General features: G+C 50.6%; 1 protein-coding gene across 2 annotated transcripts in view; it reads left to right on the top strand.

Annotated features, from left to right (window-relative positions):
* FAT2 (FAT atypical cadherin 2) overlaps nucleotides 1-12,960 on the top strand; it is a 67,797-nt gene that overhangs the window by 18,820 nt on the left and 36,017 nt on the right. For both annotated transcript variants that reach the window (XM_019535252.1, XM_019535251.1), the window contains exons 3-4: nucleotides 653-967; nucleotides 10,970-11,031. In XM_019535252.1, the coding sequence (XP_019390797.1) occupies nucleotides 653-967; nucleotides 10,970-11,031 (377 nt within the window). The remainder of the gene's footprint in view (nucleotides 1-652; nucleotides 968-10,969; nucleotides 11,032-12,960) is intronic.

Below are 12,960 nucleotides of genomic sequence, written 5' to 3'. Positions count from 1 at the left end.
CTCTCGTGTTGATGCTGCATGACTGAGATGTTCCTTCAACCAGAGAGAAGCTGCATATCTGTAGCCTGGGGGTCACAGCATTCACCTGGGGAGGCGGGGAGCCTGGGGTTGAAACCTCCCCACCCCATAAGTGATGGTGAGATGCTCACCCAGGATAAATGGGAGAGCTGGGTTCAAATCCACACAGGCAGAAGAAGGCATTGAACCTTCATTACCTGGGGCAAGTGGCCTAATGACTGAGCCATTGGTTAAAACAAAAAAACAGAGGCCCCTTCTCCTTCCCTGCTACAGTAAATCTAATCCCAATGATTTCTTATTTGGCAAAATTATTCAGAAAATTTCAGGAGGACTAAAACCACTTGTGGCAGCGGTGGCCAATTGAAACCACGTCCACCCAGCCCAGCCCTGATCCCAACAAACTCTTTGGTCTTTTCCATCCCCGGCCACCCTCAAGGCATGCCGTTTCTACTTCGAAAATAATTCCTATAGGGTAGGCACCCATTTCAGTGAGGAGACAGAGATGTCCTCCATAGTAATCCAGACCTGGTAGTGGATCACAGCCACATTTAATCACATCAGTTTTAAGGGTAACACTCTTTGGGTTTGTTGGACTTCTCTGAGCCCATGATAAGAGCTTACTTAACTCTTCCAGGTACAATCGTGACCATAGGACCACTGGACCGAGAGGCCACCTCTCACTACTGGCTGACCGTGTTAGCTGTGGACCTAGGATCTGTTCCTCTGTCCTCTGTGACTGAGATTTACCTTGAGGTCACTGACATCAATGACAACCCACCCCTGATGTCCAGACCTGTCTTTTATACCGCTGTAATGGAGAACTCTCCACCAAACACCTCTGTCCTGCAGCTTGATGCCAGTGACCCGGACTCCAGCTCCAAAGGGAAGTTGACTTTCCACATCCTAAATGGAAACCCCCAGGGATTCTTCGCCATTCACCCTGGCACAGGTAAGGACTGAACACACCCAGTGTCTGCATTTTAAACCCTGTGTTGCACACTCAGGGCTTCTGAGAGCATAACCAGTGCAGGGTAGTGTGCAGAGCTCATCTCTAAAGCAGTGTTTCATGCGACTGCAGCTGCTTCCTATGTCCAAAACCCGCATCGCAAAGTCTGTTGAGAGGCCCATCCATACTTCTGGAAGCTGTCACAGTTTTAACTGCAGCCAAGTGGCTCTCAAAAAGCAGTAGCATTCATGTTCCCAAGGGCATATAGAGCAAAGAGATTCAAATAATTGGTTTTATTCTTCTTGAGAACCAAATGCATGGTTGTGCGACAGAGGCCAGTAGCACGTAGATCACCACCAGTAGGACTTGCCCCAACGGAAGTGACTTTGTTCATGGACCAGAACGATCGCTATGAGGCATTACTTATGCAAGATGACTCTAACGGGGTTTGGGTTTGCTACCAATATCACTTTAGCCTTGCTCTGCCATCTGCCTAGACCGTGTCTTTCATCTCAGGGATTAATTGGCAGATCACTTAGAGTCTTCCAAAGCCCACCGATGTTTCGTGTAAACAGTCCCTAAGACTATTACAGTGGCTCTGACATGGGGCCGTCTAATAGCAAAAGCCTTGCCACACCCCTCATTAGATCCACCCTTGGAAAGAGAGGGAGGAAAAGCAAAGCGTCTGAGGATGTAATGAGATTAATTAGTGGCACTGGGCCAAGGGGAGTGTCATCAGACTAGTGCAGTGGGTTGCAGGTCTGCACCGTACTTATATCCTTGCTCTCAGACTGCGACAGGAGCTGGCTCCATGGAAGGGGCGTGCAAATTAGCATGTTGCCCCTTGGCTTCCTCCAACCACCCCCGTTGCTGGTTGAGAAGTGCAATTCAGGGGCTCCCAAGGGAAAGATACCGCAGGGCTGAGCATCTGGGGTTGTTTAGGGGACAAGAGCAACATGCAAGTAGAGAAAGACTCCAAAGGGAACAGCCAGGAGAGACTCATAGGGCTTGTCCGTGCCAGTGTGGGCTTAGAGAGCACAGGACTGAGTGCTCCCCACCCACCCAAAGCCCCTGATGCTCCCTTGAACCAGAAGTGTGCAGAGGACACAACTCCCCAGTGCCTTTTCTCAGACCTGCCAGCGTCAGAGGGCTCAAAAGTAGGTGCTGGGAGCAAGTTCAGAGCAGCCTAGCAAGAAAATTGCTCTCTCTCCATGATGTGCCACTAGACAAGTGCAGATCCCTTCTACTGACCTTGTACAATGCTCTTGAGAGGACAACGGGGCGTGCTAGGGAACACCACGGGGTGGGACTCCTAGCCCTCCCACCCATCGAGTCTCCCTCCCCTTATCAGCCCCATGGGTCACCTGTGACCAGTCGCCCAGCCTCCAGATGCTACAGCCTCTGTGAGGAAGTAATGTGGAAGTATTCTCATGTAGAAGCAATGGCAGTGACAAAATCCAGATGTTTGCTGAAGAGCCAGCTGGCCTCTCAGCCAAGCCCCTTGTTGCCACCTGCAGCCCTGCAAAAAACGAGGCGCTCAGGCATGAGCTTTCTCCCATCCTCCACTCTCCAAACCCTGCATCTCAGGGGTTATTTGCATGTGATGAGAGATGCTCTCATCAGCCCTGTAAGAAACTCAAGTGCTGATCTTATCGCGTGGGCACTTGGGGAAGGTCTCGCCTTTCAATCCCAAGCTCGAATAGTTCAGGGACCGGCTTCCAAACCTCATCAGGACTCATTGCTCATCCCTTTGACTTGCATGTCATCCAAACCACAAGGCTTGCCTGGGAACATTGGCATGCATCGCTCAGTTTATAGGCAAGTACGGAGCATAATTATAAAGAAGCCATTCATTGCTGCTGCCAGAGAAAGTCACAGCTTGTCTAAGTTTTTGGGCTGTAGGCACCGTATTGTAAAAGCAATGCTGATTTCACTGTGTGGAAAGGAATATACTACTTGCTCCATTGAAATAGCTACAAATATTATACCCTGAGGTGAGCAGCGGCAAGGTGCTGCTGAGATGAGGGACGATGCTCTTTGTCATCAGCGACAATGTATATCTTTAACGTGGGGAAAGCAATCAGGACCCGTGGTCGAGGTGATATCTTTTATTAGACCAACTGGATTTCAATAAAAGACAAAAGATATCACCTCGACCACAAGTCCTGATTGCTTTTTCCACTGGACCAACACAGCTACAACCTGGACACCTTTAACATGGGGATTCACTTGAGCCTCTCCGAAACCATGATGGTTACACAAAGCAAAGTTAGAAGATTTTCCTAACGCAACCTAAATTGAGTGACTTCACCTACACCAGAAGTCAAAAGGGAAACAGGACCTGGAGAAATATGTGGCACCATGAAGTCTTTAGAGCTATTAAGCCAGTCCCAGAGGGTTATTTTTCCCCAAAAAAAGTCTAGATTTCTATTCGGAATGGAGTTTTTCCCACCCAAAAATGCTCATCTTTTCTTACAAAAAAGTAAAAAGCCCATGAGAAGTTGTAGAAGGGCTTTTCCAAACCAGCAGTGTTTCAGTGGAGGTCTGCATGATCCAGATGCCTCCATGCTGCCTCTGGATGGACATCCCACAACAGAAGACCAGTCTGGAGCGGGTGAACTTGCGTCCAGACTTGACTGGGAAAGTCTCACTCTCCCTGCATTGTTCTGAGCCATGATTCATTTCAAGAGGAAACCACAGAGGCTATTGTTGTGAGTCACGCGATTTCAGCTAAGACTGGAGGGGAAGAGAAGCAACCTAATGGGTTCGGGACATGATCCAACAGCACATTTGGAAGGGGAGTTTTGAAAGTTAGGGACTGACACAGCCCAGGATGTGAGGCTCCTCACCTGCCCCAGTAAAACCCAGGCAAATAAGGGTTTGTGTTACAGTGAAACATGGCTCAGTCCCAAGAGCCAGCCAATGCACCCAGGATGCAGAGAGAAGGGAAGAACCGGCTATGCCCTTTGATGGTAGGAGGGAACGCAAGCAGAGCTCATTGGAAAAGGACTGTAAAAACTTCCTTTTGGAGAAATAAAAAAAGGAGAAGGCAGGAAAAAAAAAGACAAGATCCATTCCCCACTTTGCTGCACCAAAGGCTGGTGCCTGCATTAGGGGACACATGCATATTATTGTCAAAGGTGCTTGGCTGCATCCAGGCACCTAAGGATCCTGCCATCACAGCCCCACCACCATAATTCACCCCCAGTTTTCTTCCAGATCTCTCCCCCAGCAGCGTTCAGCCTCCAGGGGAGACTGGGCCTGCTGGGAGATAGGCATCCATCTGGTGGGATAGAGCCAGGCATGCTGGGGCTTTGGTTTCCACTGCTGGTGAAAGGGGGTGAGCAGACAGCTCTGTGGGCTGAAGGACTTCCCATAGCTGCCCCGCTCTCCCAAACCATCCCCAGCATTGGGGACCCCCTCTTCCCGGGGCGAGGTAGTATCGCAACCCTTGGGACCTTCCAGGCCTTGGTGCCTCTGCTGAGAGAGGAGCAGGAAGGGCAGCCAAACCCCAGCTCTGCCTGACGCCCACTTGCTAAGCCTCCATGACTTAGCCTGAAGAAGGTTTTGCAACAGTGCAGCGTTTGAATCCATGAGATTGGATCCATGTCTTTGCAGCCCACAGCATAAACCCAGGCGCCCGTAAGCGCCGATCTGCACCCAGCCCTAACTTTGCGTGACAACATGGAGATAACGTGATCTCGGTCTGGCCTGCACGCTACCTATTGCAGACCTATGTCATGGCTACATGGGAAATCAGCCCTTTCCTTTGCTCTCTCAGAGTTAGAGGAGTTCAAAAGGCCGCCCTTGGGAATGCCCCCTGCACAAGGAGCCTGCCCTGCGCTAGCCTGAAACATTGCCCACTCGTGGCCTGCTGAGAAAAGGCAGGGAGGAAGAGGGAGAGTAAATGAAAAGCCAGCAAAGAGGGGGGAAAGCATTAGAAAATGATGACCTACTGAGGTCCCCTCCAACCCTAACATCTATGAATCTATGAAAACGAAGACGAAGACTTCATGCCACCGGCAATGGAGTATCTCCAGCCCAACCCTGCAGGCAGGACTTGAGACATCATTTGCGATGGAAACATGTTCAGATGCTGACATGGGGTTTGCACCTCACAAAAGAGTCCTTCTTGGGTACTGAGTGGGATCCAGGGCCCGTGAGGAAGGGTTGTCCTGGAGGGCATCAGCATGGCGAAGAACTCACAGCTCCTTGTCTCTTGGTTAGTGGGATCCTCTTAAAGACATGGCAAGCAATGCAGCTGGGGGGTGTCAAGGTTTTGATTTAAAACTGCACATCTGGCCCACACTTGTGTCAGCTGCAGCTGCTCCATGGCTCCCTTGGTACGTCAGGTCCCCATCGTCTTCTCCCACCACGGGCAATGATTTAAGCAGGATTTCATGCCTCTGTTCTGCTGCTCTTCCCCGCGGAGCACACGTTCTCCAGCTGACGGTCACAGGGGTAGGAAGCAACGGGCTTCTCTAAGACCAGCTGCACGGGGTAGGCAATACTTGCGTGCAGCCATTTCCCTCTTTCATCTCCAAACAGAGGGCTGCATTCAGCGCAGACAGGCTGATGACACCGGAGTTTAAGTCCTCGCCTGAATTGAAAGGCCAGCCCCGAGTCTCAAGTTTCTTACCCTCATGGTTCTTCAACAAGCCTCTACCTGCTTGGGTTTGTTCCAGCTGCAAATCCTCAGGCTTTTGTTACCAACCCTCGCATTCCTGGACTTGACTCTTGGCATTAGGAACTGGAGCTGCAAATCTCAGTTGTGAGGCTCATCTCTGCAGCAAACCTGCTTGGAGCAGGGCTCCTACAGACAACGGGAGCCTGAAATGCGTCTGCTTCTTTACGTTTGGACAATGGCTGCAGGGGCCGTGTTTTGTGCCTCGCTGGCAATGTGCAGGGCAGACCCGATGGCTTCAAGAGGTGACGCCCATGCCAAGATGCCCCGCCCTGAGGGACCCCCCTCTACCGATCACATTGGGAACGGGGGACATCTGTGCCATCTCGAAAGCCACGTGTTGTTTCAATACATAACCTGCACAACTCACTGCCACGAGACATCATCGCACCCAAGAGCTTAGCAGGAGCCTGCCCTGGATGATCAAGGAAATGGACAACGAAAAACAAGCCCTATTATCTGAGATCCAATAATTTAATATTGCCTAGGTGATATAAATCCCCACAATTCAGGGTTATGTCAACCACTGTCAGGGTTTAGATGGAATTAGAGGATCATAGAGAAGCTGGGCTGGAAGGGAGCTGCAGAGGTAATCTAATCCATCCCCTGCCCGAGGCAGGATCAGCCCTTATCCAAACCCATGCAATCCCATCTAAACTCTACATAAGACTACTGTCCACCCTTGCACCCTACCCTGCCGCAAGTGAAGCAGGGGAACATGCCCCTTTGGGTATGTCAGTCCATAATTGTCCATCAAGGGGTATTTTTACGCCTTCGTCTGAAGCACTCGGCCACATTCTGTTATGAAGTATGCTTAGCATAATTCGTAACAATTCAGAGACAGCATTGATCACCTATGTCCCTATATTCAAGTGCTAGCCTCTTCCTAGGTGTTCCTGCCTCCATTGGCTAACCCACTGTAAGGGGCCAAGTGTGCAGCCTTGCACCTGCTGGTAAAGTTGCCCCCTGCCACGGGAAGTTTCCTATTAACACTGGCAGGGCAAGGCCAGGGCTTTGCTCCTAGCCCCCAGGCAAACCTGCTGCAGACATCTGCAAAATTTCCCAGATTTTTGGACTCAGAGCCGTGGATCCCAAAAGGGAAAGCATGAATGGAAAGAATGGGATTTGAGCGAGAGGATGGGAAGGACCACTCGCTCAGCTGGTCTGACCTCCTGCATATCAGGAAAAGACAAGGATCCAAGTGAGCAGCCATCCAGCTTGGGTGGGTGAGACAGGCCAGTTTCTGCAGCCCACCACCCCCAAGACAGCAATGCAGCTAACATGACCCCCAGCCACATGCCCAACGTGACCAGGGTGGCGGACTAGAGTGGGGGTAGGCTCCAACGTGTCTGGAGAGAAGCTCGAATTCGCATCTGCGAATGGGGTTCGCATCTGCGATGGCGGAGCTGCTTTGCTACTGAGATCCCTTCCTCTGCCTCCCAAGCCTTTGCATGCCATGCAGGGACCCCTCTCGTCAGCCTGGCATCTCAGACTTGGCTAAGAGAGAGCTCAATCAGAAAGCCTCCCATTGCCTTGAAAGACAGCAGTAGATGGAGAAGCCCCCACCCCCTTTGGGAGCGTAGTGGCTAATTCTACTCCTTGCTCAAAATTTGGGCTGAACAATTGAGGGGTGGCTAATGAGGAGGAGAACAGGGAGGACACAAGAAAAGAAAGAGGATGCAGGAGACAAGAGAGGGGACGGAGGGAAAGCTCAGCTCCGCGGCTGCCGGCAGAGGTTATTGTTGCTTGGGAGCCAGCAACAAGGCGCTGTTGCTCTTGCTGCTCCTGTCCCAACACGACTTGCTTCCCTTTCCCTTATTTCAACAATGAGCAAGAGGCAGCCGATGGCTGCAGGCAAAAGTGAGCTGCTCCCGCTAACCCGCAAGCGGGCACCGGCAGGCAGCCTCTCCAGGAGGGGCCTTCCCTGGCCTCGCAAAGGAGGGAAGGCCTGGGGCTTGGAAGCCAATACAGGACATTAGTGCATTTGCAAGTGATGCTCGGGCTGGTCTGAAGACAGTAAAGAGGAGGAGACAACCTGGGAGCAAACAGGTTTTGCTTGGCTCTTCAAGGGGATCCTGCAAAGCCGCCTCCCCACCGAATGATTAACTCTTCTGTAAAAGGTGGCTGGGAATTACCAGCTGCGATTGCATCAGAGCTGGGGCTCAGCTGACTCTGAAGCCCCAGTCTGGAGGCCTGCAATCCCGCCTTCCCACTGGGTGTCCAGGTATCCTGTGCACTGGGGTATGGGCCAACTAGTGGAGATGATTTTAAACCCCCTTAGGTTTAAAATCAACTCCACTTAGGAAGGCCAGGCGGCATTTACCGAAGTGGAAAGGAAAGCCCTTACATTCCCCCTTCATATTTTCTGGGAAGAAGTGAGTTGCCAGCTTGGAGGAATCAGCACAAGCAGCAGGACATGAATGTCTCTTTGGGGGACCACCACCGACGGCAGCGCTCGTTCCACAACGCTTTCCACTTCTGTTCCAGCCCCCAGGTGAAGAGAGCATAGGGCAGAGTAGCAGCAAATCAAAACCAGTCTGAGTTTTCCCTTGAATCCATCCCAGCCCCTGTGTCTCCATGCACTCAGCTGCTGCAATCCATGCGGATGCCTTCTCCAGCTTACGTGTGTGGGGGGAGCGCAGCCCCACGGCTCTCTGTGCGAACCTGTGTCATTAACCATTAACCACGAGAGCTTTCAGATCTCATTACTGAGTGCTTAACAAACCATGGAGAGGAATCAGTAGCTGCAACCAGGCAGGAGATGGGGGGCAGAGGGCAGGGAAATGAGCTTGTCCTGCAGATGCTGGGGGACAATCTGGGAATACAAGCATAAGGCACAAAGAGCCAGCGAGGAGTGCTGGAAGGTGCTGGTGAAAGAAGCCAGACAGGATGGAGATCAGTCCCCACCGCTTGGCGGGACTGGTTGGAGGGGGGCCACGTGTCCCCCCTGACTAAGGCGGCACCAGTCACCTCAGTCCTCTGTGCAACACAAAGGATTTTAGGGCACTGGGGAGCTAAAGGAGGCAGTGCACACAAAGGTTGGTGCCTAGTGGAGGAGGTGTAGATGTGCCCTTAGCCCTCAGTGGGCGTGTCTACATGTGCATTTACACCAGCTTAAATTTACTGTGCAGTAAGTTACTGTGCAATAAGCGAGAATAGGCCAGCATCTACACATGCAGGTATTAAAGCGCATTAACACTGTATGTGGACTGACTTGGGACTAAAGTTAGTTCCAAGTCAGCCCACACACACAGTGTTACTGCGCAGTAAGGCATCTACATGTGCCTTACTATGCAGTAACTAATCAGGCGTAAATTTAGTACCTGGACGATGCAGATAACAAATTTACGCTCAAGTTGGTGTAAGTCACCATATTTACTGCACAGTACGGGCATGCACCTGTAAACACACACCTGTACTGAGCAGTAATTTTGGTTACTGCGCAGTAAATGAGCATGTGTAGACGTGCCCAGTGATGCTACTACAGAATAATGGTGACCAGCATGTCCCAGTGTATCTGCCCCCCCCTTCCATCACAGTTTCCCAGCTGCTATGGCACTCTGCTGCAGTCCTGTTCGTTTCCCCTTCCACCACCAAGCCACAGAAGAGTCTCAGCTTTGCCTCCTTTTGGCGACCAACTCTTTGCCAACAGGGCGATCTCACCCCAGATCCCCCCTTCTCACCCGAGCTCAGGGGACAGCTGCGGGCCACATCCCACCCTGAGCCATCTCAGCACATGGCTGGGACTCAGGACTCTGCCCCTTGGGGCAGGTCCATGTTGGAGTCCACTGCCACATGGTGCCCACCCTGCCCACTTCCTCCTGCTCTGCGCATGCCAGGTACCAGGTCACTGTCCTTCTCATGGAGCAGTCCTGAGATGAAGAGAAGCAAAGGGCATGGCCTGGGCATTGCTACACGACACCTGCATGGCAGTCAGCATATGTAGTGCAGCAGCAACGGGGAGGGGGCTATTCTCACACCCACCATCTTTAGCACCATCCAGCATGACACTGATGTGACATTAAGTCCTGATTCAGCACTTAAGCATAGACATACTTCCTTCCTGACTGTTTTCCATGGCAAAAGTGTGAGTCTAAGGTCTCTTGGTGGCCACAGACTCTTTCTAGCTCTTCTTCTCCTGCTCCGATGCACAGAGCAAGATTTGGGAGAGCAGGGAGGACGGAAGAATCCAGGACATACATTGCATATAGCCTGTTCAGAGAGTCTTGTTATAACACATTAAGAAGAGTTGCTTTTACAAACAGCAAATAAATGTTTTGAGTTCCTGCCAGTGCCAAACACATACAACGCCAGAGAGAACAAGTAATTGCTGTGTGTCAAACTGTGAACCTTGCTTCAAACTCCTAACCAGAGCTGTGCCCCAAGCTACTTGCTGCTTTCTGCAGCGATATGAAACGTTCTGAGCTTCAAAGCACGTTCACAAAGGGATCCACAGTGCAGCGGAAGTCCTAATGATATCTGGCCAGTCTGTGAGCTACCTTTTGGGCTGAAGCAGCACATTAAATCACTAGCGTTCCCGTTTTAACACCTCCACAAAAGCTCCTGGGCATTTTGTGCATTTGCTATGCCTTTCTAAAAAACAACAACAAAAACCCAATAAATTGGATTTGCAGCAGGTGGTAGAAGGAGAGAAAAGAGGTTTGAGCACAGCTTTGACAAGGAGAATTACACGGACAGTTAGGTGCATGCACACACACGCGCACACACACACACACCCCCCACCAGCTATGCACAGGGCTCCAAAAATTTAAAATCAGGAGCCAGACCTCGACCCCCACTCCAGGAAATGTGCTTAAAAGTAACAATTAAAAAAAAATAGCAACGCCTATTCAGTTCCTTTTAATTTGCATGTGGGGTTCGGAGCCTGTGGGGTGCATTCAGTCACACGTCAAGGTTTTCACTACAACCAGGCAGGCTAGAAACATAGGCAGTGGGGAGCAGGTACTAGCCGATTGGCCTTTAGCAAGCAGCTAACCCAAAAGGGAGGCAGGCAGGCAACCCCGGTATAACTCGCAGCGGTCGGACTTTACCGCTCGTTTTTTCAAGGGTACAAAAACGTGTCTTGTACCCCCAGGCTGAGCAAGGTCAGGCAGGACTGCCAGACTGTAAAACCATTGCCTTTCCTAGCGGGGGGGCAGGAAGTACTTGCTCTTAACTGTTTCTCGCCTTTCCCATCAGTTTGGTTAAAAAGGGTAGTTGGTGCTGGAGTCTTTGGCTCGGCTTGAGGGTTTGGAGGAGAGTTGTGTGCCACGCCATGAACCGTGAGGTTTGCAACTCAAAGGTTACCTCTGTCTTGGCAGGCCTGATCTCTACCACTTCACGGCAGCTGGATCGAGAATACAAGGCTGAACATATCCTCGAGGTGGGTAATGACGGTGGAGTAATTAGCTGTATTTACCTAAAGCAGTTTAAGTCCTCAAAGAACATTTCCTTGCAAGTCAGAGCACACAAGTCTCATACCAGCAGCTCTCAATGGCTGGGGAAGTTAATTAAAATTGCTCTGTGTTTGTGTGTGGGTGGGGAGGGAGGTGCACGTGTGCATGGGGAGTGTATGTGTACATGCATTGCCCCGTGTGGTGACCACAGAAATACTTTTGAGGTTTTTCCTAACAAAAGATGGCTGCAAGGAGCCTATTTCAGAGCTCCCAGGGATTGAGGATGCGTACTGGACTCCTGACCCCTGAGAAGATAAACACGGCTTCCCAGGAAAGAGAAATCCCCCGTATTTATCTCAATGTACAGAGATCCTCTCCAAAGCCTCTATAATCCTGTGACCTTGAGAGGTCATCCGGGTCAGTGGTCTCCAAACTTTTTTGATCGTGCACCCCTATCAGTAAAAAATTTTTGAGCACGCACCCCCAATCCATGTATATTTATTTATTTATAAATTATATACATGTACTACTCGCGTACCATACGTGACACGTGACCGTCTGACATGCGGACCAAGTGAGGGCACCAGTGTCAATCTGTATATTAAATACTAGTAAAGCTTAATTTCTTTCTTATTTTTTTTAGATAAAAAAGAAATATAAATAGACGTTCTAATATTTTCTTCCCGCACCCCAATGAATCGTCTTGCGCACCTCCTGGGGTGCACGCACCCCACTTTGGAGACCACTGATCTGGGCCATCCCCGAGCCCCAAAGCCAGAGAGAGGCATTGCATTAGCTGGGCCTGAGCTTTAGCTGCTCTGAGCCAACAACACTGGGCACATGTACACATGCATTAATGCACTGTAATTACAAATGGCTTAAGTTTAGTACCTGTAATAATAAGTACTAACTCAATGCACAGTAACCAGTGGTACTGCACGGCAGTGCTGGCACACACCTTTTTAGTGATCCTAATTCTACTGCTCATTAGCACAATAGCACGGCTTTTGCTGCGACATGCTAATGCACAGTGGAATTAGTCTACTGCGCATTTAGCGTCTTGTGTAGATGCACCTACTGTGCACACAGAGGAAATCCTCCCTTCCTCGGAGAAACTAAGTCCCCATTCTCTAGGAATAATATTTAGCCATTAGAAAACGCTATATGCACACAGGGACCTTTCAGCCCCTATGGGGACCATTGCCCTCTTTGTACAAACAGATAAAAGGCACAGTGACTTGGCCCAAGCTGGGAGGGTGTCAGGATTAGACCTCCAGAGTTCCCAGGCAGTCACATCAGTACCCCGGTCACTGAGCTCCCTGTGGCCAAATGCTCAGTGCACGGCATAATCACACCCCTGTATTCCAGCACCCTACTTGTTCTACCCATTTTTTCCTGCCTCCTTGCCTCCCCATCAGGGATTTTGCAAATAAAAATCACTAAAAATGGCAGCTGAGAACAAAGCAGTGCCAGGCACATTGCTAAACTCCACCAGTCTGTAACAGTCCCTGGGCAGAGAGCAGGAACTAGTCACCCCACGGTCAGATCTGACACCTTGCTTGCAACGGAGGCAAAACTGCCTTTCTAATGACGCTTGGCACAGAGATCACGCATCCCATGGGGAGGTTACGTGTCTGCTTGTTCATGCATCCAGCGTGCCAAGATAATGCATTGTGACAACTTGTAACATTGCCCCTGGGTTGCAACATTATTGGCTGAGTCCCCCACTCCAGTTTTACACCAGTGTCACTGCAGTGGCCTCCACAGATTTCATAGACATTCGGGCTGGAAGGGACCTCGGAGTTTCATCGAGTCCAGCCCCACGCCCCAGGGGCAGGAAGTCAGCTGGGGTCATAGGATCCCAGCAAGATAAGCATCCAATTTACTCTTGAAGGTGTTCAATGTAGGTGCTTGAA

The sequence above is a fragment of the Crocodylus porosus genome, unplaced genomic scaffold (genome assembly GCF_001723895.1).
Source record: "Crocodylus porosus isolate Cpor-Errol unplaced genomic scaffold, CroPor_comp1, whole genome shotgun sequence".
In the NCBI taxonomy this organism is placed as follows: Eukaryota; Metazoa; Chordata; order Crocodylia; family Crocodylidae; genus Crocodylus; species Crocodylus porosus.
The sequence above is the reverse complement of the archived record's forward strand: the minus strand, read 5'-3'. Positions and strand labels throughout refer to the sequence as shown.